This window comes from Heterocephalus glaber, unplaced genomic scaffold (genome assembly GCF_053883595.1).
Source record: "Heterocephalus glaber isolate CG9 unplaced genomic scaffold, H.glaber_assembly_v1.0 deba00001811, whole genome shotgun sequence".
Taxonomy (NCBI): Eukaryota; Metazoa; Chordata; class Mammalia; order Rodentia; family Bathyergidae; genus Heterocephalus; species Heterocephalus glaber.
The window spans coordinates 213,241-238,626 of record NW_028258482.1 but is presented as its reverse complement, the minus strand read 5'-3'; the positions used below and the strand labels follow the sequence as shown (position 1 = coordinate 238,626).

The 25,386-nt window shown below is 37.4% G+C and overlaps 1 protein-coding gene across 2 annotated transcripts in view; it reads left to right on the top strand.

Annotated features, from left to right (window-relative positions):
• The window catches only part of Akap10 (A-kinase anchoring protein 10), an 84,894-nt gene extending 59,992 nt beyond the window's left edge, over window positions 1-24,902 (top strand). For both annotated transcript variants that reach the window (XM_004868792.3, XM_004868794.4), the window contains 5 exons: window positions 2,806-2,915; window positions 4,061-4,143; window positions 7,005-7,057; window positions 7,709-7,804; window positions 17,392-24,902. In XM_004868792.3, coding sequence (XP_004868849.1) covers window positions 2,806-2,915; window positions 4,061-4,143; window positions 7,005-7,057; window positions 7,709-7,804; window positions 17,392-17,397 — 348 coding nt within the window. In that variant the 3' untranslated portion in view covers window positions 17,398-24,902. The remainder of the gene's footprint in view (window positions 1-2,805; window positions 2,916-4,060; window positions 4,144-7,004; window positions 7,058-7,708; window positions 7,805-17,391) is intronic.
• Window positions 24,903-25,386: the final 484 nt, after the last annotated feature.

Genomic DNA, 25,386 nt, shown 5'->3' with positions numbered 1-25,386 from the left:
AAACTACTCTTAGACCATTGAATGGTCTTTGCAACTGTGTTAAAAATCAGCTCACTGGGCAGAGGATGTAGCTCAGTGGCACCAGTACCTGACTGGCAAGCATAAGTTCCTGATTTGTATCCCCAGCACCGAGAAAAAAAAAAAATCAGCTCACCATGTATGTTTCTACATGTTTATTTCTGAACACTCAGTTCTACTCCATTATTCAGAGTCTCTTCCTATGCCAGTACCACCTTATTTTAAGTACAATATCTTTGAGGTAAGTTTTGAAATTACAAAGTGTGTATATATAACAACTTTGTTTTTTTATATTCGATATTGTTTTATCCTCAGTTTCTTACATTCCATATCAACTTTAGGATCAGCTTTTCCATTTTGATTAGGATTTTATGGACTATGTAGATTGCCTTAGAGATATTGCTATTTTAAAACAGTACTAAAATTTCTAGTCCATGAACACAGGATGTTTCTGTTTATGTCATCTTTAATTTCTTTTAGCATAGTTTTCAATATATGTTTCATATCTCCTTGGATCATTTATTTGTAAGTTTTTCTTTTTTGGCAGTACTGGGGATTGAACCCAGGGTCTCAGTCATGCTAAGGCAAGTGTCCTACACTATCTCTGACTGTCTGTCTGTCTGTCTATCTATCTATCTTACTGTCTTAATATCTTACTTCAGTGCTTACTTCAGTGCTGGGGATCACACCCAGGAGCACTATAACACTCAGCTACATTTTTACCAGCTCGTTTTAATTTTTATTTTGAGATAGTATCTTGCTAATTTGCCCATGTAGGACTTGAACTTTTGATCCTCCTGCCTCAGCCTCCCTTGTTACTAGGATTACAGGTGTGAGCCAACATGCACAGCTAATTTTTCCCTTTTGATATGATTATCAGTGGAATTGTTTTCTTAATTTCATTTTTGGATTGTTCATTAGTAATATATATAAATAATTATTTTTGTTTATTGATTTTGTACTTTCAACTTTGTTAAATTTGTTAGAAATGTAGAATTTGTTAGTTTTCTTATGGATTCTTTACAGTTTTCTATATGTAAGATAATGTTATTTACACATAGTTTGTTTTTTCCTTGTCCATTTTGGAGGCCTTTTATTTCTTTTTCTTGCCTATGTGCTCTCAGAGGAACCTCTAGTACAGTAAAATGTGGAGTAAAAGTGGCAAAAGACAGGCATCTATATCTCATTCCTGACCTCGCAAGGAAAGCTTTCACTTTTTCACCATTTAACTTGTTAGATAAGAGTTTCTTTTTAATTTTTACTTAATTTTTTTTGGTACTGGGGATTGAACTCAGGACCTTGTGCTTGTGAGGCAGGCAGCGGCACCACTGAACTAAATCCCTGGCAATTTTTAAATTTTTATAAATGTTGTTTATCTAGTTGAGGAAGTACCCCACCAATCTTAACTTTTATAAATTTTTAATCACAAAGGGGTATTATATTTTATCAAATGTTCTTTCTGTATCAGTTGAGATGATTATATAGAGTTTTTTTATTTTACTCCATTGATATGTTGTATTACATTAATTGATTTTCAGATGTTAAGCCAACCTTGAATTCCTAAGATAGATTCCACTTTGCCGTAGTTTGTGATCTTTTCGTCATGCTGCCAGATTCAGTTTTCTTGAAGATTTTGTCTGTACCCATCATATAATACTTATTCTACATAAAAGATACTTTATTTTCTTCCCTTATCTGGCTTTGGTGCCTGAGTAACAGTGGTCTCCTACAGTTAATTGGGATGTACTTCCTATTTATTCTGTTGGTGCTTTCTTTTCAGTTTAGCTAAAATGTTCTATAAATGTTCAATTATTTTGTTTATTTACTGTATCCCTAAGTTACAGGCCTTAGGCTTGTTTTTCCCTTTTGCTATTTTAAACAGTGCTGTGGTAGATAATTTTGTTATATGTCATTTTTTTGTATAAATGTGAGTCAGTCTGTAATTGAATTTCTAGAAGTAAAATTCTTGGGTCAACACATAGCTCTGTATTTCTAAAAAATACCAATTCTTATTTGATTTTTTTGTAGGGTGGGGAGTAGGAGGTAGAATGGTAGAGGGGAACTTAACTGTACTTAGCTAGCAGGTTACTTTACAAAGGGTTGTTTAGCTTCTCTTGTCACACAACCTCACTTGAGAATCTAAGACATTCGTGTTTAACCTGTAAAAGTTGGGCTTTACTTTTGTTAGCCAAGATATATATGCTGGGATGGATAAGAATTTGGACCAGGAAAGAATGCTTTATGAGGACAGAACATTTGTTAGAACTTAGGTCATTTAGAAAACAGATTTGGCATATAAATACATAGGTTACACATTTTGGTCTTGTGCTTTTCTCCTGTAGTTGTTTGAAGGTGTATTTCATGCCCGGTGTGGTGATACATACCTGTAATCCCAGCACTTGGGAGGTTGAGGCAGGAGGATTTCTGCAAGTTCGAGGCTAGCCCTGGCTACATAATGAATTTAAGGCCAGCCTGACCCTGTCTCAAAAAATTAAAAAAATAAAACATTTTACTGCTATTAACCTTCTCAGTAGTGAAGGTCTTGGCTGAAAATTACGCATATCTCACAACTGAAGAAAATATGTACAAGTCTGTCATATTGCAGACCCAGGACTGATTTGTTTTCTGGGTAATGTACTACTAATTTTTTTGTTTATTTGTTTGTTTTTGTTTTGTTTTGTTTTGATACCGGGGATCAAACTCAGGACCTTGTGCTTGCAAGGCAGGCATCGGCACCACTGAGCTAAATCCCTGGCTATACTACTAATTTTATAATTTCTGTTATAGTCCAGTGTGAAAAAGGCCAGTATTAAAATTTTGAAAAATTTTGATGAAGCTATAATTGTGGATGCTGCAAGTCTGGATCCAGAATCTTTATATCAACGGACATATGCAGGGTAAGTTTAGCTCATGTCTAGAATTTTTACAAGTGTAAAGAATTTAGCAGCTTTTTAAACTTTTAATAAATTTCAAATGTTTTCTCATTTCTTAATATGCCAAGCACTTTCACATACAGTGTGCGTGTTACATGGTATTAAAGTGAAGGCTCTGGAATGACTTCTTTTTTTTTTTTTGGTTACTGGGGATCAAACTTCGAACCTTGCGCTTGCGAGGCAGGTGGCAGAACCACTGAGCTAAATCCCCGGCCTTAGAATGACTTCTTGAGTTTGGCTCTGCTACTTATTGACAAGCTGCTTAACCTCTTGTTTTCTGTTTTTCCATCTATGAAATAAAAAAAAAAAAAGACATTGAAATAATATTACTACTGCATTGGGTTGTTGAAGGAATTAATGCATGGAAAGCACTTACAATGTTGCCTGATTCCTTTTTCCTTTTTGTAGGGGGAGGGGTCGTACTGGTGATTGAACTCAGGTCCTTGAGCTTGAGAGACAGGCATAGGACCACTGAGCTAAATCCCCAGCCCTGTTGCCTGATTTCTAGTAAGCACTCCATAAACCATCGGCATTCCACCACCAAATGCCAAGTTGATGAGTGTCATGTGTATGTAGTATAGTATGTTCCAGGCTATCTTTTGTACATTTCATTTGATTTACATATTAGCTGTTTTAAAGTCTTGATCTTAAAATAAGTATAAAGTAAAAAGATGCCAGCATTTTATGTGGGCTACATACTAATACTCGGAAAACAAATGAAATTATTCTTTGTATTTCAGAATTAAATTGGTTGTTCTTTTAGCCTGGAGCATAAAGACCGTGACACATAGGATATGTCACTTGCTGACAATTATTACGGACAAATCATAAAATTACTTCTTTTAGCCATAGATGTCATGTAAATTTGTGTAGACTTAATTACCCCACCCAGTGCCCAACCCAAATCCCATCAGTACCATGAAAGAGGGTTTTCAATATGATTAGATTATTTTTTTTCCTATGGAGGAAGGTTCTATTTCAAATGGGCTTTATTTTGAATAACATGGAATAGCCATAAATTATGTTTTTGGCTTTCTAGATTTAGATGAGATGCTTAAAAATTGATTTTGATTGTTAGAATTAGTATCTTTCTTTTTCTCTTTGTTTAGAAAGATGACATTTGGAAGAGTCAGTGACTTGGGGCAGTTCATCCGAGAATCTGAGCCTGAACCTGATGTAAAGAAATCAAAAGGTTTGTGGTGTTTTTATAGTTCACTTGTTCTTAGCTAAAAGGCCGAGAAGTGATGTGTTCATATTAAGCCTTGGCTCACATCAGTCACTGACTGAAAGGAAAGACCATTTAAGGTTTGAACTGGTTATAACCACAATATCTTTCACCTTGATTTATAGTCACAAGTGAGTACAAGAGCTTCATGTAATCTCATCTCTGTAAAATCTCTGAATGAAAAATTTCTGCCGAGCTTGCCTTATCCAAACAGAAAGCACAGTAGGATAACAGTAGTACTGTTTACCTGTTTCTTTAATGGCTGAATACCCAATCCAGGTTAGACGTCAGGTTTATCTTGTGATCCTTTATTAAATTTTTCCAAAATTACTGAAAGTTATTATGAAATACATGGAAAATATTAATAGTTGAAATTCGAATCCTTGTTTAATTATCACAAGAGCAGTTTGGTCAAGTCTAAGTTGGAGTTGAATCTCCCCACCATAGGTTTGATGTGTTTCCTACCTCCCCATACTCCCCCATTTTTGCAGTGCTGAGGTTCAAACCTGGGACTTGTAAATGTTAGGTAAGAGCTCTACCACTGACTGAGCTACATCCCCAGCTCCTTCTAATCTTTTTTGACAAGTTCATTCTTTGTGACCAGACACAGCTGATGTATGTGTGATTGTATATTTGTGTATGAATATAAAAGGTGAAATAAATTGGCAGAGCAATGGGGAGTGGTATTTAAAAGGTGGCCATCAAGAGAGGCTTCACTGAGAAGGAAGTATTTTGAGTACAGACCTGCCTACAACAAGGGAGAAAGCTGAGGCATTATCTGGAAGAATGCTGTTACTGGCTGAAGGAATAGGGCCCTGATCTAGAGAGTAAAGCATGGTCAATGGACAAGACCAATGTGGCTAGAGTGGAGTGGGCAGAGTGTTGAGTGATAGAAGGTGAGTGAGAGACCATGACAAGGACTGGAAAGTGTTGGGGACACTTTGGAGGTTATGGCAGGGAACGATGTAATGTGACTTATATGTTAAAAGATTGATTTGGCAGCTATTTGGAAATAGAATATAAAGATTTAAGAGAACAGAGAAACAGAACATTCTTGTCAGAGTCTAATAGATAATCGTGGTTGTGGATTAGTTTAGTAGTTGAAAAACAGATATCCATTATATTTCAAGGTAAAGGCAACAGGATTATATCTATGTTGCCAAGCCCATCCATCAAGTTACTTACATTATTGATTTGAGACATGGCTACATAATGTGATGAATAGGAATTTCTGCAATTTGGTTGAACACATCGATTTATTTTGGAGCTTCCTTTAGTTTTCCAAATCTCTCTCTTAAGTATCTTTGTGTAATATAGGAGCATAGAGATTGCTCTGAAGGCATGTAAATGATTTCTGTGTGCCAGGAACTGTGCTAGATTCCAAAGATATAAACAAGAGGATATAGCTTCCATCTGTTTTACTCTGACTTTGACTTGTGAAATACATACAGCTATTTACCCTGCAAAATTGTTCAATCTTATGGATTTTCCTAATTGTATTATTTAGCTTATTGATCTCTCCCCAGAAATTCTTATAAATTGGAATTTATACCTAAAGTCTTAATGATTTAAGTTATACATTTTTTATTAGAAGACATCATGAGTGCTATTGCTCATGTTTTAACAGTGGTTACTTTAGGAATCAGAAGAGGTAGTAGGTATCTTTTACTTTTCATTGTAATCTTTTCCTCTACTTTTAAATTTTCTTACCTTTTGCATACTCTACTGCTTTATCATCCATCCCATCCCTTTGTCCTATGGCTTCCTGTTATACTTGAAATAAAAAGCTATTCTCTTTGCTGTGACCTGTAATGCCCCCTATAACCTTACCTTGAACTACTCGTCCTATCACAGATTAAACTCTAATTGGACTATTCTTTATCCTTTTTCTGGGGTTTCTTCCCTTTTAGGACCTCTACAGTTGCTTTTCTCCTGTCATCACTGGCTGCTCCTCCGCATTTCACTATTACCTCCAAAATCATCTGTGCCACCGACACACCACATCTTTGTTTTCTTACTCACTATCTGAAATTATTCTTTTTTTTTTTTTTTCTTTTTTCAGTACTGAGGATTGAACTCAGGACCTTGTGCTTGCCAGGCAGGTGCAGCACCACTGAGCTATATCCCTGGCTCCTATTATTCATTTATTTGTATACCTTTTTTGTTTTATTTTGTCTTTTGAGACAGAGTCTTGTCCTGTAGCCCAGGCTGGCCTCAAACTTACTTTGCAGCCTAAGCTGGCATTAAACTCTGTGATCCTCCTGCTTTAGCCTCCTGACTGATGGGATTAGATGTGTGTGCCATCATGCCCAGGTTCTATTATACTTTTATAACTAGACTATTACTTTGTGAGAGCAAGGATTTTATGTGTCATACTCAATACTCCGTTCCCCAATTCTAAAATTACTGTATTCCCAGCACATGGTAGGCATTCAGTAAACATCTGTTGATTAAATTAATTAATCTTTAAGAATTTCATTAGAATTTCAGTGGTAGAGTCCTTGCCTGGCATGTGTGGCCCTGGGTTTGATTCCTGGCACCACTACTACCACCAAAAAAAAAAAAAATTAACACTAATATTTGATTCATTAGAGATTATTGGGATGGTAAGACTGTGGACAGTATTTATTTTATTTAAGAAAAAAGATCCTATCCCCAGCATTAAATATATATATAAAATATTTCAATTACATATATATATATTTCATTCATTCCTGTTTTGGACGGGATCACGCTAGAAAAAAATATCCATATCTAAAAGCGTTTAAGAGCATTTTAAAATATAAAACTGTATGAAATCTACATTCAATTTTGGCTCTTTTTCCTAGGATCTATGTTCTCACAAGCTATGAAGAAGTGGGTGCAAGGAAATACTGATGAGGTAAGTTGTATTTTTAGTATAAGGAGATTATTGCTAATAAGTCCCAGCTTTGCTTGTAAGTGCTACTAGGTTTTCAAGTTTTCTTTGTTCTTTTAATTCCCATGTTTAAGCATCAAGAGAAATCAGTGCTTCTTTATCCAGGTTGTAACAAGAAAAGGAGGGCTCTTAGTATCTAACAGTTTGCCTGGTGGTGACAGTGAATGTATCTTCAGAGACTATGTGTGCTAAACGGTATCTAGGCATTCAAGTTTCCATCAACCAACAAGCATCAGTCATCAGTGCAAAAATAAAAGTTCAAATGTTTCCTTCCCTACTCTTGTTTTACTTTTAGAAGTGGGGGCTTGCTTTTTGGATAGTTAATTTTGTTGAGAGTTGGGAGTAGAAAAAGAAAAGTGTTACATTTTTTTGACCATCTAACATGAAAGTGGTCATTACTGCTACTAGTAATAGACCCTAGTAGTTAACCCTGGGAAACAGTAAATAACATGTTAATATATCATAGCGAGAGGGTGGTTCAGATTCTTTCATACATGGAAAGAACCTCTTGTCCAAATGATAAGCATATACATTTGTGTTTAGAGCTCTGATTATATATGCACCTTGATCTTCTAATGAATAACTATTATCAACAGTTTGAATTACTTCCTTTAGGCCCAAGAAGAGCTGGCTTGGAGGATTGCTAAAATGATAGTCAGTGATGTTATGCAGCAAGCACAGTATGACCAACCATTAGAAAAATCTACAAAGGTAAGAATGACTTGTTCTGACTTAGCTTATGTAAAATGGGAAAAAGAAAATTCTACATTTATAAAAATAAAAAAAGGAAACAGGGTACTTCTGCATCTACCTAACAACTGTTTCCAGATACTGAACAAGAAGCAGTGTAGGGCTGTAATCCTTGAAAGAAGAATAACATTGAAGTGATCTTTAGTTCACTGCTTAGAGAGAGAAACCAAATAGAACCTGGTACATTTGCTGAAGAATCGGAAATCACAGTTTGGAGAACCTGATGTGACTAGAAATTATTGGACAGGGTACCAGAAAAGAGGAAGCTGCTCAGAAGGAGAGCTGCGGGAGTATTTGGAGAGGTCCTCTTGAGTCCTTGGTCAAATATATATATTGTACATGTCCAAGGAAAGAACTCCCAACACTGAATGATTCTTGGAACATAGGGCTAGGAGTAGTTCATGTTCCTCTAGGCCAAAGTAATACACAAAGTATTGGGTAATGTCCTCAAAAATGGGATGTCCTTCTGTTGGAGCTAAATTAGTCCTAGAATACAGCACCTCAGCCAACATTAAAAACAAGTTTTGAAAGGATTAGACTGATCTATAAGTAAAAATTGCATGTCAAAACAAAGACTAACCCTCTTTAAAGGAACACAATGAAATTCATTACTCTATAGTATAAAGTTATAATGTCTGTCATCTAATAAAAAATTAGGCATGCAGAAATCTTGAGCAATTATCAGGAGAAAACTCAGTGAACAGAAGAAGCAGGCCAGAACAGAAATGATGAAACAGAACACAGAAGATGATGAAATTAGCAAAAATTGTAAAAGAATTGTTTTACATTTTAAATATTTAAAAATATATTCAAGAAGACCTGGGGATGTAGCTAAGTGGTAGACCACTTGCCTAGCATACACAAGGCCCTGAATGTGTGTGTGTGTGCGCGGCGGGGGTATCGTCAGGTGTGGTAGTACAAGCCTATAGTCCTAGCACTCTAGTACTTTGGGAGGCTAAGGCAGCAGCATCTCAAGTTTAGGTCCAGCCTTGGCAGCTTTGTGACTTATCAAGACCCTGTCTCAAAATTTAAAAAGGGGGATGAAGCTCAGTGCAAAGGCCCTGTGTTCTATCCCCAGTACCACCAGCTGGGGGGGGGGGGTCATGGTGGTGGTGTATATGTATAGGGTATAGGTGTATAGGTGTGCATGTATGTTTAAGAATGTCAAAGGAAGGATGAATAGAATTAGAGAAATAGAAGGTAGTTTAAAGATACCTAAATGTAGCCAAGTATGGTAGTTCTCACTTATAATCCCTACTTGGGAGGCTGAGTCAGGAGAAAGTTTGAGGCCAGCCTACACAACTTAGTGAGACCCTCTCTATATTAGTTTTCTGTTGCTATAACAGAATACCTGTGACGTCAACTTAAAGGGAAGAAAGATTTATTTTGGCTCATGGTTTCAGAAGTTTCAGTCCGTGGTCAGCTGGCTCCATTGCTTTTAGTCTTGTAGTGAGGCAGAAACATCATGGCAGAAGAGCATAGAGGAGGAAAGCTGTTTATCTCATGGCATTGAGGAAGTAGAGAAGGAATGAGAGCCAAGGAGGAAGGGGCTAGGGACTAGATTGAGCTTCAGAGTCACATCTTCATGATCTACTCCCTTCAGCTAGACTCTCACCTTTTTTCATCATCTCTCAATAATGCCATCAAAATGATCTTATCAGTGATGTTATCCACTGATGAAGTTAAAGTCCTCCTGATCCAGTCATCCTTTTAGGGCACACTTCTGAACATTGCTGCATGGGGGATCAAGTCCTTGTACCTGAGTCTTTAGGAGACACTTTATATTTAAACCATAACACTGTATAAAAATATTTTTTAAAAACAACACAAAGGTTAAGAAGCAGCTAAGTGCTACAGCATTTGCCTAACATGTGTGAGGTCTTGGGTTCCATCCCTGATACTGGAAAGAAAATAAATGACTTGAATGGAGTTTCTTGGAATAAAAAAGTAAAGTACCAGAAATGAAAAGAATAGTGCTTAAAATAAATAATTCCTTAGAAATCATAGAAAAAAGGATGAATGAAAAACAGTGGAAAGAATCCAAAATGAAACCCAAATGAAAAAGACTGGAACAAAAAAGGAGCAAATTGTAATATTATGATTTGACCTCTAAAGAGGATGAGGTGCAGAAAAAAATATCTGAAGAAATAATGAGCAAAAACTGTTTAGGTTGATGAAAACTGTAAACCCATAGATACAGAAAGTCCACTAAACCACAAGCAAAATAAACATCAAAGAAAAACACACCAAGATACATTATACTCAAGTTGCTGAAAGTTAATAATGAAGAAAAATCTTTTAAATATCTGGAGGAGAGCCGGGGATGGTGGTGCATGCCTGTAATCCCAGCACTTGGAAGGCTGAGGCAGGAATATCACTGCAAGTTCAAAGCCAGCCTGAACTACTTAGTGAGACCCCATCTCAACAATCTCACCCATGTATGTATGTACAAGTATATCTGTGTGTGTGTGTATACATATATATATATATGGAGATTTTTTTATATACAAAATAAGAACAATAGTCTTTTTGTCAGAATCTAAGTAGCTTGTTGGCTTGGAAAACTGCTGAGCCAATATCTTTAAAATATTCCAAAAAGAAAAACAGACCTAAATAGTGAATACATTTTTGCAGTACTGGGGATTAAACCCAGGGGCTGGCACGTGGCGAGGCAAGTGCTTAACACTGAGCCACATCCTGAGCCCTTTGTTTGTTTGTTTTCCAGTACTGAGGATCAAACTCAGGACCTTGTACTTGTAAGGCAGGTGCAGTGCCATGAGCTAAATCCCCAGCCCTTTTTTTTTTTTTTTTTTAAGACATCTCACTAAGTTGCTCAGGCTGGCCTTGAACTTGCAAACTTCCTGCCTCAGGATACTGGGATTACATCTGGGATTACAAGCATGTGCCACCATCCTGGTTTTAAGATAACTTTCAAAAATGAATTTTTTAAAAATGAAGTTAGAATAATGGCCTTCATCAAACAAAACCCAAGGAAATTCATAACCTGCAGACCTTCAATTAAAGTAAATCTTAAGGCACATGTCACAGTGGTACATGCCTGTAATCCCAGCACTCAAGAAGGAGGCTGAGGCAGGAGGATTGCTGGGAGTTTGAGGCCAACCTGAACTACATAGTGAGACCCTGCCTCCAAAAAAAAACACCCAATAAAAAAAAAAAACTTAAGAAATTCCTTCAGGAAGAAGAAAATAATACCAAGTAGAAATTTCATCTGTATAAAAGAAGTGGTAAATAAATGGATAAATGAGTCTTTCCTCATTTTTAAATATATTTAAGAGATAACTTTTCAAGATAATGGCAGTGTGTTTTGGGGTCTGCAACATACATAGAAGTAAAATATATGGTTGTAATGCGAAGATCAGGAAAGGAGAAATGGAAATAAATTGTTTTAAGTTTCTTAAACTTATAATGTTATTTGATGGCATAGTGTTAGAAGTTAAAGATTGACACTGTAAATATTAAGAGCAAACACTAAAAAATGAGAGGTATAGCGAATAAGCCAATAGTGAGAGATAAAATCAAACCCTCAAAACTACTGAATTCAAAATATTTAGGAATGGGGCCGGGGATTTAGCTCAGTGATTCTGCTGCCTGCCTCACAAGCGCAAGGACCCGAGTTTGATCCCCAGTACCAAAAAAAAAAAAAATTTAGGAAAAGAAGAAAAAAAAGAAGGAACAAGTGGGACAAATAGTAAGATCATAGATTGAAACCAAATCATGTTAATAATTACATTAAATCCAAATGAGCTAGTTAAAACATTGTCAGATTGGATAATAAAGCACAGCAGGTTAAATGTAAAAGAAGGGAAGAAATATACCTTACAGACACTGTCAAAAGAAAGCTGGAATGGCTATATTGCTGCAAATCAGAGTAAATTTCAAAATAAGTAGTAATACCAGGCACAAGCATCAAGAAAATGTGTATACATCTAATAACAGTTTTAAAATGCATTAATCAAAAACTGAAAGAACTATACAGAGAAGCATACAAATACATAATAACTATTGGAGTTTTCAACAATCTTCTCACATTAATAGAGCAATGATATAAAAGATTTAACACTATTGCGCATTTTAACCTAAATGACATTTATAAAGCAGTGCACCCAGCAACAGCAGAATGTAGTTTTTTTTGTTTTTGGGGGTATGCACATGGAATATTCACCAAGATTTGCCATATTCTGAGCCATGAAACAAATTTCAATAAACTTTAAAGGTTTGAAATCATTGTGTGTTTCTAACCACAAAGGAATTAAACTAGAAACCAGTATCAAAGATATCTGGATAATCACCCAAATATTTGGAAACTAAACCACCCTCCTTAGTAACCCGTAAGTGAAAAAAAATTAAAGGAAAAGCTAGAAAGTATTTTGGATTGACTTAAAATGAAGACACCTAGCGCAAGGACCCAAGTTCAATCCCCGGTACCAAAAAAAAAAAAAGATTAAAAAAAAGAAAACAGCTCAAAATATTTGTGGAATGTTACTAAAGCAGTTGTTAGAGGGACACTGATAGCATTTAATGTTTATAATAGAAGAAATAAAAGTGTCTTCTGTCTTACTAGAAAAAGAATAAATTAAGCCCAAAGAAAACAGAAACTAGGAAATAACAAAGATAACTGAATATCAGTTATATAGACAATAGGCAGATAATAGAGAAAAACCAAACATTAGGTCTTTGAAAATACCAATTAAATTGATAAATCTCTAGCCAGACTTATTGGGTGAAAAATGAGATTAGGCATGAATTACCAAGACCAGGATTGAAATAAAGGATATCACCACAGATTCTACAGTTATTAAATTGACAATAGGGGAATAATATGAAAAACTTCATACTAATAAGTTTAACAACTTTGGTGAAATGGAGAAATTCTTTGAGAGACAAAATTACCCAAAGCTCACTCAAAAAGAAATAGGAAACCTGAGTAATTGTCTATTAAAGACCTTGAATTTGTAGTTAACCTTTCCACAAAGAAAGCTCCAGTCTCAAATGTAATTTAAAGAAAATAATACTCAGGCTGGGGATTTAGCTCAGTGGTTCCGCCGCCTGCCTTGCAAGCACAAGGTCCTGAGTTTGATCCCTGGTACCAAAAAAAAGAAATGAAAATGATACTTCTAGAGAGTGTTCTAGAAAAATAAGGTAATATTTTGCATCTTGTTCTATGAGGGCAACATTACCTTGACACTAAAAATCAGACAGTCTTTATAAACAGAAGACTGCAGAGTAGTTTCCCTCACAAGCTTGCATGCAAAATTTTTAGCAAAATACAAGGGAACTGATTTAGCAGTACATAAAAAGGATACTACATCATTACAGGTAGCAGTTATTCCAGAAATGCAAGGTGACTTTAATATTTGAAAATGAATTATAATTTACCATATTAAGATACTGAAAAAGAAAATATGATTATAGATGTCATCATCTGTAGATGCAGGAAAAGAATATAATAAAATTCAACAACCATTGATAACACTATTAGGAAACTAGGAATAGAACTTCTTGTACCTTATAAAATCTAATAGCAGTTACCAGGTTTAATGGGGGGGAAGCTACATGATGATCAAGGCAGTGTGGTATTAGCTTAAGTGTAGATATATAAATTGTTGGAGAAAAAAATAGAGTGTCAAAGTAGAGTCACATCTATAGTCAAGTGATTCGTTAAAAATACATGTGAAGATAATTCAGTGAAGGAAAGACCCATCTTTTTCCAAAAATGGTGCTGGAGGAACTGATTATATGTTTATAGGTAAGAAGTGAACCTTGGTGCTTACAGCATATACAAAATGAACTTGAAATAGGGCATAGACATGATAACAGATTATAATACTTATAGTAGAAAATCTTTATAGTTTTGTCTTAGCAAAGATTTCCTAAATCACACCCAGCATGAGCCAGCTATAAAATAGAAAAAATAATAATAAATTGAACTTAATCAAAACTAAAAGCTTCTGCCCTCCTAAAGATTCTGTTATGAAAATGAAAATGCACATCACAGAGAGGAGAAGATATATGCAAAATGTTTTTCTGATAAAAGAGTTGTATCCGGAATATTTTGAGTCCATGGACTCCTAAGAGTGACAATTTGATTTTATTTTAGTGACCAAAAGGTATGAACAAATATTACACAGAAGATATAGGGATGGCAGATATTCACATGCAAACATGCTCAATTACTCTTTAGGGAAATGCAAATTACAGTGATATTCTACGACATACCCTAAAGAACGAGTAAAATTTAAGAGACTGACAGTCCATGTGTTGGCTAAGATGTGGAGCAATTTGATTACTGGTGGAAATGAAAAATGGTAACAGCCACTTTGAAAAACAGTTTGGCAGTTTGGTATATAGTTAGACATAAACTGGCCAGGTATTCCTTTGCAGAATCTGATGTCTGAATTTTTTTCCCCTTTCAGTTCTTAGACTGATCACATTCCCCAAAGAAAACTCTACTGATCTCCTGCCTACAAGATAAAGGCCAGATTGCCGTTTTTCTAGGCACCAAGTAGGACAGAGCTAGAGGAAGCTCTGTATTTGTTATATTTAATCCCTGCCTGAGCCCCCTGTTTTCAGTATAATATCCTTGCCCTCAGGTATGCCTAGTGTACCTTAGCCAGAAATGCTTTGTTTTATTTTACTCAAAGATCTCTGACTTTTCTGCTGGTTTTGGGTTTTAGAGCCAGTCACCTTAGTTGTAGAATAATCACTATAGAATTAACTTATTCTAAGTGGCTTTTAACAAATCCTCATGTTTGTACCCACTTGTAGATCTGTTTACCAAAGGTCCTGGTGCCGTTAATTCCTTGGGCTTTGAGAGGCTCTAGATTATAAGGCAGGTTGCTTCTCAGCTGTCTCTAGTTTTAGGATTGAGATTTTTAAGTCTGTTAAATTATTTACCATTCATACATTTGTTTCTATCTTCTAAAATTTTTTTGCTGCCACTTCTCTTTTTCCCACTCATGTGAGTTTCTTTAAAAAAAGAAAAAAGAGGGCCGGGGATTTAACTCAGTGGTTATGGCGCCTGTCTCACAAGCGCAAGGTCCCGAGTTCGATCCCCGGTACCAAAAAAAAAAAGGAGTGAGTTGAACGAGTATACAATCCATCCACCATCTTTTCCTGGAAGTCAAATGACTATTGTTGTTAGGAAATTTTGACTTCCTAAAAGCTAATACTCTGTTTTCCTATAGCTTTACCATCTGGCTCTGGTCTTGTCATGGCAGCCACACAAAGCATTTTTTTGCTATCATTTTTTTAAATTTATTTTTTGGTACTGAGGATCGAACTGGGGACCTTGCGCTTGCAAGCCAGGCACCAGAACCACTGAGCTAAATCCCCAGCCCTATAAAGCATTTTTTTGAATGTTGAACATAGGCATTTAGTCCTACCTCACCAGTCTTTTCTTCAAGCCAAATGTTTCCACCTCCTTCAAGTTTTACTTCATCTAGGTTGATTCATGAAGATTTAATATGATAGAATTTCTGCTCATCTTGTTTGTTAAGGCATTAAACAACTCTTTTTTTTTTTTTTTTTGGTACCGGAGATCGAACTCGGGTCCTTGCACTTGCGCAGCAGGCGGCGAAACCACTGAGCCCGGCCCCTAAACAACTCATTTTTATTAAGTAAAAATTAGGAGTCAGAGAAAAATGAGGTTTTTTTTTAAATTTTATGTTTTGTGGTGATGGGGGTTCAAACTCAGGGTCTTAAGCATGCTAGGTGAGCATTCTACCACTGAACTCCACCTTTAACCCCAAGAAAAATATGTTCTACTATGTCCATATAACCTGCAGTAGTATGGAGAGCTTGAATCTGGTTTAAGTCTACCATTACCCTTTCCCTTCCAGCTATCTAGCCAATGTTTTTTCTCTGAGAACTGTCATTACCAGAGCTTGGTTTACTTGTGAACTTTTCAATGAGCTGATTTATACTAAAGCCCTGTTCATTTTTGCAGACTCTTCTTTTTTCTGTATAAGGGTGGTAATTTTTGTCTATATTTATCTTGTGGCTCCATCAAACCTAAAATAGTAAAGAGCAAGCAAAAGGTGTAAAAAGAAATGCAAGGTAGTTATTTTTGTCATTCTTTATTATATTGATATTCAAATGTTTGACAATAAGAAAATGTTCTTTAGAAAATCATTTTGAAAAGCAGATGTTTAAAATTCAAACTTTTCATTTGAGTTGTATGTTCAGATTTTATTCCCATGTGCTTTTATTTTTAGGATATACTGATATACTGTTATATGTTGATTTTTAAACATGCTAGGCCTTGTCTTTGGCTTGTTAGGGCATCTATCTTGTCTGTCTCTCAAAGATCCGTGGTATATTGGTACCGAAAAACACTAGTAGAAGTATCTGAGTCTGTTTTATTTTTTAATTTATTTTACAGTGCTAGGGATTTAACCAGGGCCTTTTCAGTGGTAGGCAAGTGCTTTACCACTGAGCTACACCCCCAAACTTTGAGTCCATTTTTAAGACAGTATCTGTGACCTTTTGCAAGTGACTTTCTTTCTCACATCTCTTGTTTGTTTGCTGTCTCTCCTCCCTCCCTCCCTCCCTTCCTTCCCTCCTTCTTGGTATTATTAAGACAGGGTCTCACTATGTAGTTCAGGCTGGCTTTGAACTCACTATGTACCCTCGAATTTATGGCCATCCTCCTGCTTCAGCTTCCCAAGTCCTGGGATTACAGGTGTATGCCACCATGCCCAGCTAGATCCCTAGTTTCCTCATCAGTAGATCAGAGAAACTGGATGAGGAAACCTGGAATGATTCTCCTAATTTTTATTCCATGACTTTATGAATGAGAAGTCATAGGCCCATGCAGGATAAGTTGGTCTATTTACCCCATGTTGATACCTCTCTGCTTTAAGCCTTCAATGACACTTGCCCATAGACTATACTTAGATATTCAATGTAAACTAGCTCATATCTTTACTGACTTCTTTCATGAACATGTCCCAGCTCACCAATAGTGGAGACTGTCTTCTGTGATGTTTATTTCCTCCCCAGTTGGAGTAAAGGACACTCAGCCTCATGAACTTGGTCTAGGGAATCTAGCTGATTCAAGTTCTTTTTTCCTTTGTAAAGACTGTGGAGTATTCCATATTATGGTTTTATAGTTATTTAATCACTATGGTTGATAATTTAGGATGTTTGAGTTTTTTCCCGTTACAAGCAGTGTTTTCATGAATGTCTGTGCCTTATCCTCTCTTATGAATGTACCATAGAGTTGGTTAATTTCTAGAAGTAGAATTACCCTCAAAAAGTGAGAATATTTTAATATGTATTGCCAAAATAAAGATAAAAAAACAAGTACTTAACATCTTTAAGCTTCTGTTCACTCATATGTAAATGAGGCTAATTACAGTATTTTACCCCACACAGTTTTAGTCAGCTTCTGGCTGTCAAAAGCTCTGGCATATAATAAACACTGACTAAGTGTCAAATGCCTTTCTTAATCTGTAATGATAACATGTCACTTGTTATACAGTGTACCCTACCTTTTTTTTTTATCTTTTCTTTCTTTTTTCTTTCAGCTATGATTCAAGGCCTGAGATAAAGGAGGTCTTCTTTGGAAAAAGAAGAGAACTTTGTCCTTTGGTTGGATTCTTCAACACAGCCAGTGAAAACAGAGCACTGTGGTTTTTTTCACTGATACATCACTGTTGTTTCCAAGAAAGAATGGGAGACAATCCTAGACCATAATGCAGAGTAACATGTAGACACAAATGATGCACATGATGTTCACACAGTGAGTCGCAAAGATACAAAATGGTATTGTTTACATTACTAGAAAATTACTAGTTTTCCAATGGCAATAACTCATTTATGAAAGAGTCCACTGGATAGACAGGGACCACATCTTGTGTGAGGCAGATAAATGTAGAGTTGATATTTGATATACATTCTTGCAGTGGGAATCCATCCCTAGCAGCATCATAGAGCATGTAGCAGAGGTGCTTTAGTTTATCCTCCTAAAACTAACATGTGAGTCAGCCCCATTGAGAGCCAGGCAGCTCTGAGTGGCAGTGTCGGGCTAGAAGCTTGTAAAACAGGTTGAGGATTCCTTATGTGGTCTTTCTTCACAGAAGCTTTAATTTAGAAGGAAGCTGACAAGTCACAGATCAAGCCTCAGTGACATGGCCGTTCCTTTTGGTGGTAGCATACAATTTTCCACATTTTACTTGCTCCTGAGATGCACTATCCTTAAAAACAGTCTCTCCCCTGCTAATAAAAGGGCAAATCTAGTTTACTTTGAACACTAAGATTTGTTCTTCTGGATGTTCCAGTTGCTTAACTTCCCCTTCAGAAGATGTGTGGGAAGATAAAAAAGTAAAGACCACTCCAGTTTCTCACTTGTAGTACTTTCAACAAAATGGTTACTCTTAAGATTGTTTTTATTTCCCCCCGATAAGGTGGGGAGAGAAGCACTCAACTTTGTTTGACTGCCTTCTCCATTCTTTGGTATAAGTGGGAAGTGTGCAGTTGGTGGCTTTTTTTCCCTGTCTTCTGGACAGTAAGAGACTTGCTTGCTGCACTTCTGCTCAGTCAGTGTTGTGTTGGGTCTGCACAGCCATCCACATGGCTACCCAGTTGGTGAGCACACTCCACTGGCCATGCCGTGCCAGTCCTTCCTTGATGCATGTGACTGAGGAGAAAGAAAGTTCTATTAGGTGTTACTGGTTTTGCTCAGACTTTAAAAAAAAGAATATATGTATATATAAATATATTATTATTAATCACCTCTGTCCTTGAGAAAATCTTGAATGAATAGAGAGTTTATTCCATTGCAATCCTGATTGTGTAGAGGCACACTGTTTGAAAAGAAGAAGCAAAAAGGCTGTGTATAAGTTTTTGGTACTATGTACCACTTCTGTTATTCTTCTAAAGCTGAAGTATTCATGTACTTAAACCATATGCTATTTAATTGTTTGATTTTAAATATATATATATATATGAATTATATTTAAAATTGTGTCAACTTTCTGCTTTCAGGGCATTGATGGATTTTTATATATTGCTCCTTCCTAATATATCCATACCCAGAACATGAGCCACTACTGGACTTAGCCTTGTGTTAGCAGTGTAGGCATAGAACTGAGGTTTTTAATATATATGTATATGAATATATATGATTTTATATATATATGATTATATACATATAGTGATTGACTCATTTTGTTCTTTTAACAAAATATTTCCATCCATTTCACATTGCTTCACCCTTTAAATAAGAGAAGAAAAGCAATATAAAAGTCATAGAATTAAATACGGTTTTAGGTGAGTCTTGCTGCCACTGCATGTTTTGAAGTAACAATTTCTGTAAGACTCTAGGCTATTTAAACTAGTGGTTTCTGTTGAAATAATTTCTAGTCATTTCTTAGCACACATTTTGTGCTTCTGAGTTACAGATACTAGTGTTGTAATCTCTTAGAAAATAACAGGTTTGAGACTTGGTCTGGTGTGACCTGTTGTGAAACATAAAAGCAGTGTGGCCTGAAATTATTAGTTAGATTTAATATATGATCCAAACTAGATCCTTGTACTCATTTTGAAACTTGAAGTGGATCCATCGTAACATTGAGCACTCATTTGTGTTCCAGGTGCCATGTAGGTTACCCACAAAATGTGATTCTCTGGTGAGTTCTTTATAAGGTCAAGGAATCATCTGAACACTTTATCCTTATCATATCATTGACATCAACATAAATTGTTTAAAAAGTAAAATATTAATGAGAAAGTGATAACTTTTTTTAACTTGATGTGTCTTTATCACCCCTGTAAGATTTGATGAGTATAAAGCAAATATTAACCAAATCTAGTGATGAGCAATAGAACAGGGAGGAAATTTTTGGTAACTTTTTCTATTTGGGTTTCAGTATTCAGCAGAGCTTTATGAAATACAAGTGGTTTACAGTACTAGAGCTTTGACTAGTTCAGTAGAAATTTGGAGGGGAACGTCATTCTGAATTATAAAAAATTATAAACTTCATTGTTGTTTTATTTAAGTACTGAGAGCTAAGCACTTGGTGAAACAGCTGATTTCTCTAACAACACGGTTTGGGGATTTGCCTGACTCAACAATAATTCCTCCCACACACTCCTGTAAGAGTGAAGGCCATATTTGTGCACAGTGACCCTTTTTCTCTCACCGTCTCCCCTACCTTCCAGTTGATTGGACCAGGGTAGGACTGATTTTAAAAGGCTCAAGGCAGTTCTTTATCTTAAGAATTCTCCATGAGGGGGCCGTGGCTTTAGCTCAGTGGTTCTGCCACCTGCCTCACAAGTGCAAGGACCCGAGTTCGATCCCTGGTACCAAAACAAAAGAATTCTGCATGAGGATGAGAAGCTACCAGTCACCATCTGGGATGATGCCTTTGATGGGCCACCCACAGAGGCAGGAGCTGGCACTTTGTGGACAAGCACGAGAGAGCGGCTAACTTGGTAACCCTGAGGACTCCCTTGGTCTTGGCATCCAGTCCTGCATCCTTGCCTTGGCCTTCACTCATCCCTCAGGTATTCATCGAATGAATCTTGATTTTTAAAAATCACCCCAAAGTGAATTTTTATTACATGCAACCAAAAGGACCTTGACTAAAGAGCTGCCACACTGCTCTAATTCCTAGTGATGATATATGCTCCACCCATGTGCAAAATACTGCTGAATTCTGGAGAATTTTTCTCCACTAAATCTTTGGTCATTTTTTGTGTTCCCTCAAAATGGAATCCTACCCTAATGGAACTCCCCTCAGGTATTCAGAAGACTGAGGAAAGATGTCGATTCAAGGTCAACCTAGGGAACTTATTGAGACCCTGTCTCAAAATAGGAAAAAAAAAAAAAACAGCTGGGGATATAGCTCAGGGGTTCTTGGGGTCAATTTCCAATATAGGAGAGGGGAAAGGAGAGAACACCCTCCTTTTTATAGTGAATAATCATTCAGGTCCTCTTTATGCTTACCACTTTCTACTGAAGGGTAAACATGATCCCCACTCTTATCAGTACAATAAACCCAGAAATAGAAGGAATTTCAGTTACTGAGTAACCAAAGTTTAAAATGGGAGGAGGGGTTAACTATTATAAAATCTATAAATGCTAACCACTTCCATGTACTAAGCCAGATCTCCGGCCTTTGGCTGGAGCCATAAAGTATAGAATAAACCTCAGTAAATCCTTCAAGATTACAAACTTGGCGATGGGGTTGGGAGGTGCTCACACTAACAGTTGACCTCCGAGTCCCTTTCAGGTGGGCACTGAGGAAGCCTCTCTGCTTGAACAAACTTGGGAATATCTCAGAGCAGGGGAAAGGATACTGTGGATTCTGGACAGGTGGGATGCTGAGGAAGGGGATTGGAGGGTATTGGTGTTAGTAGAGTTCCTGAGGACATTCATGTTCAGGAACAGTTTCTACTATCTACCTGGCACAGAGGAAAGCAAATATTCTTGGATGATTTTATGCAAACAAGTATTTCTTTGGTTTGTTGCTTTCAAACTCCCTGCCTCTGGTGCAGTCAGAATGCCACAGAACTTACCTGGAATCAGTGAGCCTCTTGCCTAAGGGTGGTGGTGCATCCACAACTACTTCACACCACTGAGGCATCTGTGGGACTGGGCCCTTAGGTATCCCTGAGCACAGGGTATGAGCCCAGGCTGAAACAGGTGGATCCTTTTTGCCCAGTCTGTCTATGATGAGTGGCCATGGAACATAGAAAGGAACTGAGATTTGCAAGGAGCAAGTGAGACATGAAGATTGTGCCAATTATGGCATTTCCTCAGGCTTTAGATTTCTAAGTCTTCTCTTGAATGTGCCCTTCAGCTCATCCCTAAATGACCCTAAGCTGTTCTCTGCATCATGGTAAGAACTCCTCATGCCATACAACAGGCTCTAACTGAAACACCTGGCAAGGCCGTGGATTTAGCTCAGTGGTTTCACCGCCTGCTGCACAAGTGCAAGGATCAGAGTTCGATCCCTGATACCAAAAAAAAAAAAAAAAAAAACAACGCCTGGCTAGCACTTAACCCTTCAGACTAAGCATAGCTCGAAGTGGTGAGTCGAAGCTCAGAACCTCACCAAAGCCCCAAGAGGCCCACCCAGATTTTAGCTTTCCCTCTCTTACCAGGCAGCAACCATTGTTCCTTTAATTACAAAACTATTGGTTTAATAAATATTCACCCTGTGAATGTCAGGCACTATTTATAGTACAAGGACACAGGAAGGAATAAAACTTGCAGGCCTCTTAGAGCTACTGAGGAGGAGTTGGAAATTAGAAATTGCATCTAAAATATATGTTGGGCTGGAGATGTCACTTAGTGGGAGAGTGCATAATTTAGGATATATGAAACCCCAAGTTCAATAATACTAAAAAAGTAATAAAATATGTTGTGGTATTTTTTGTTAGGGATAGCCTTTTGAGCCTATGATGTAACCCTTTTACACCTATTCCCCATGGCTACTGAAAATCATCAGGTTCCTGCTGAGCTAATAGGGAGAATGTAGTTTGGAGAGAGTGGGACAGAGGAACTGAGGAGGCATTACCCTCCTTCGCCCTCCCAGCCTCAACCTTCCACAAGGACCAGTTGCTGTGTCACTCCATTTACTCGACACACTTAGGTGTTGATCAAAGAGTCAGCATCTTGACGTGAGTCCATCAAAGCTAGTATCTCTCTGAGTAAGACAAAAGTATAGAAAAGGTCACAGGATCAGTCTTAGCTCTCTGCAGAGCTTTGGTGCATGTTAATTCTTAGAGCAAGGAAACTAATACAAGTTTATGTGCATGTGATATAAAATCATGGCCTTAGAAAAACAGCGAGGTTTTAAGCTAATTTCATGAAGTGATGGGCTTCTTGTGAGTTCTACTTTAATGATAATAATAACCACCATAATTGAGTACTTACCATGTGCTAGGCACTATCTTATCTGATCCGTATAACACTCTCACAAGGTTAAGTGCTTGTTTTTTCCTGTCTTATAAATGAGGCTTACCAGGTAAAGGAATTTCTCTAGGATCTCATAGCTAAGAATCAAACCCAAGCAGCAAGGGTGCTGCTTATCCACTATTGTGTCAGACTCTAATGTTTGTTCCTCTTTCTTTCATTTTGCCCCTGGTCAGTATTTACCACAGACTAGTACAGCAGATACCAGAGGCTTAAGAAAAAATTAGGGAGTTGTGGCTTTAAAATGTAAAACATCCCATCTATTACCTTAAAGCAGTAGTTTTTTTATTTTTATACACATCTGGATCTCCTGAAAAACTTGTTAAAACACAGTTCCTGATTGAGGAAATCTGGGGTGGCATTAGAATTTGCACTTTTAACAAATTCCCAGATGATAATGTTGATGCTGTAGTAATCAGTACTTGTTATTTTCCCAGCCTTAGCTGCAGACAGGGCCCATGGCATATTCTTCCAGGGCTGAGGCTTCAGGCTGCCAGGATAACACCCTAGGTCCCCATGTAACCCTTTGCACAAATCCTGTCTGGTCCATTTCCTTCCAGTTTGTCTCCCAAATCCTTGATTCCACTTGACCTGAGATCCTGACCATGCCTTTCTTGACCTATTTCTCCTTTGCTAATCACCTTTCCAAGTCCCTCCCATAGGATGCTCTTAATACTACTTCCTTTTCTTTTCCTTCTTCATCTTGCTCTCAGGTCCTTCCTCCTGCACCTGTTTGCCAAGCCTGTTATATGCCTGTTCTAGCTGCTAGGGAATACAGCAATGTCCAGGGCAGACATACTACCTACTTTCCTTGCAGTCTTGAACATGTAATGACAAGTCACTGTGATGAGTACTATGAGAGAAAGAAACCTGTTGGGGGCAATTTAGGGGGACTTTCCCCCTCCCTCTTCCTGGCCATTTCAGTTTTTCTCCAGGACCTCCCCATTCTGCACATCTGTTTTCCTCAGAATACCGTTTTTCTTGGGGCTGGGGATGTAGCTCAGTGACGCTGTGCCTGCCTGGCAAGTGCAAGGTCCTGAGTTTGATCCTCGGTATGGGATGTGTGTGGAGGGGTGCAATTTCTTCACAGGCCTGACACATGTAGGCCTCTCCCAACCCCCAGTCTCCCCAGTTAGACAAGGATACAGGTTAGCCTTGTCCACAAGCTCCTGGGCAGGACTTTGCTCCACATCCTCATTCAACCCTTGTTACCTTGGGAGGCTGTCCCCTCCTATCAGCTTTCTTCATTCCATTCCCACTCCAGGAAACATTGCTGGCCATGATGATCTGCCCAAAACCTAGCCTCCAACTTTGGTCTCTTGGTATTTCACTCACCAGTCATCCCCATAACTGGTTGGTTGTCATTTCTTGCAACTGTTCTACCTCTGACTGCTCCTCACACATTTTAGTCTACCAGCCTCAAGCAAGACAAGTTTTTTATGGTTATGGTTTCTCCTATTGGAATGAGTTAAAAAAAGGGAAGGAGGGCCGGGGATTTAGCTCAGTGGTTTCACCACCTGCTCTGTAACCGCAAGGACCCGAGTTTGATCCCTAGTACCAAAAAGAAAAAAAAAAAGAAGGGAAGGAAAATAGTCATTATTCTATGAAGATATTCCCTCATACTTCAAGAGTAAGGTTTTGCAAACTAGCCTTTCAAAGAGCAATTCAAAAGCAATAAGCTCGTGGTTCTATTGTAAGGATTAGAAACGTATACCTACATGATAAACTGGGGCTGAAGGAAGATGGTCCTAATGAGACAGTTTTATCAAGCTTTCCAGCAAGAGTGCCAGGCCTGTAGTTTGAAAGTGTTGCATTTCAGGCTTCGGGTGTAGTTTAGTGATATAGTGCTTGCCTAGCATGTATAAAGATCTGGGTTTGATCCTCAGCATTGCCAAAAAAGAAAGTGCTGCCTCTCAAACAAATTAGACTTCAAGAAAGTCTGGCTGTAGATATCATGAAGACATTGGTACGTAAGATGCTTGTGGAGAATTTGAATAAAATTGTTACTTGAAATGTGCAAAGGGAAAAAAGCAATATCTTGTTTTATTGTATTATTGTAATACTGTTATTTTAAATAAGCGTGTGTCACTAAATAAATTAGATATTATAAGTAGACATCTGGCTATTTGATCCAACATTCCTAAAAGGTTAAATACTCAGATACCTTAATTTAAAAGCAAAAAAATGTATTTCTTTCCTTCTGAAACATAGTCTTGCCGAGTTCCCCAGATTAGTCTTGAATTTCTGGGCTCAAGCAATCTTTCTGTCTCAGTCTCCCAAATGGACTAGACTACAGGTGCATGCTACTGTTTTTTTCATTAGGAAAATAGGGATTTGCCTTAAATACAGAATCATCTGTATATGTGATGAAATCCTTATTATCTGATAAAGTCCAAATTCTTTTTGAGCATTGGAGACCTTTACAGACTTTAGTCTCCTCAGTGGTAAACTACATGTCTCCAGCTCTCTTTTAGTACTCAGAGCTGATGCCTTTGCTTAAGCAGTACTCGTGATTTAAAATGTCCTCCCCCACACTCGGCCTAAAGAAATCCTTCTGGTCATCACTTCTCTTCTGCCTTCTCCCAACCCTTTCCCTGAT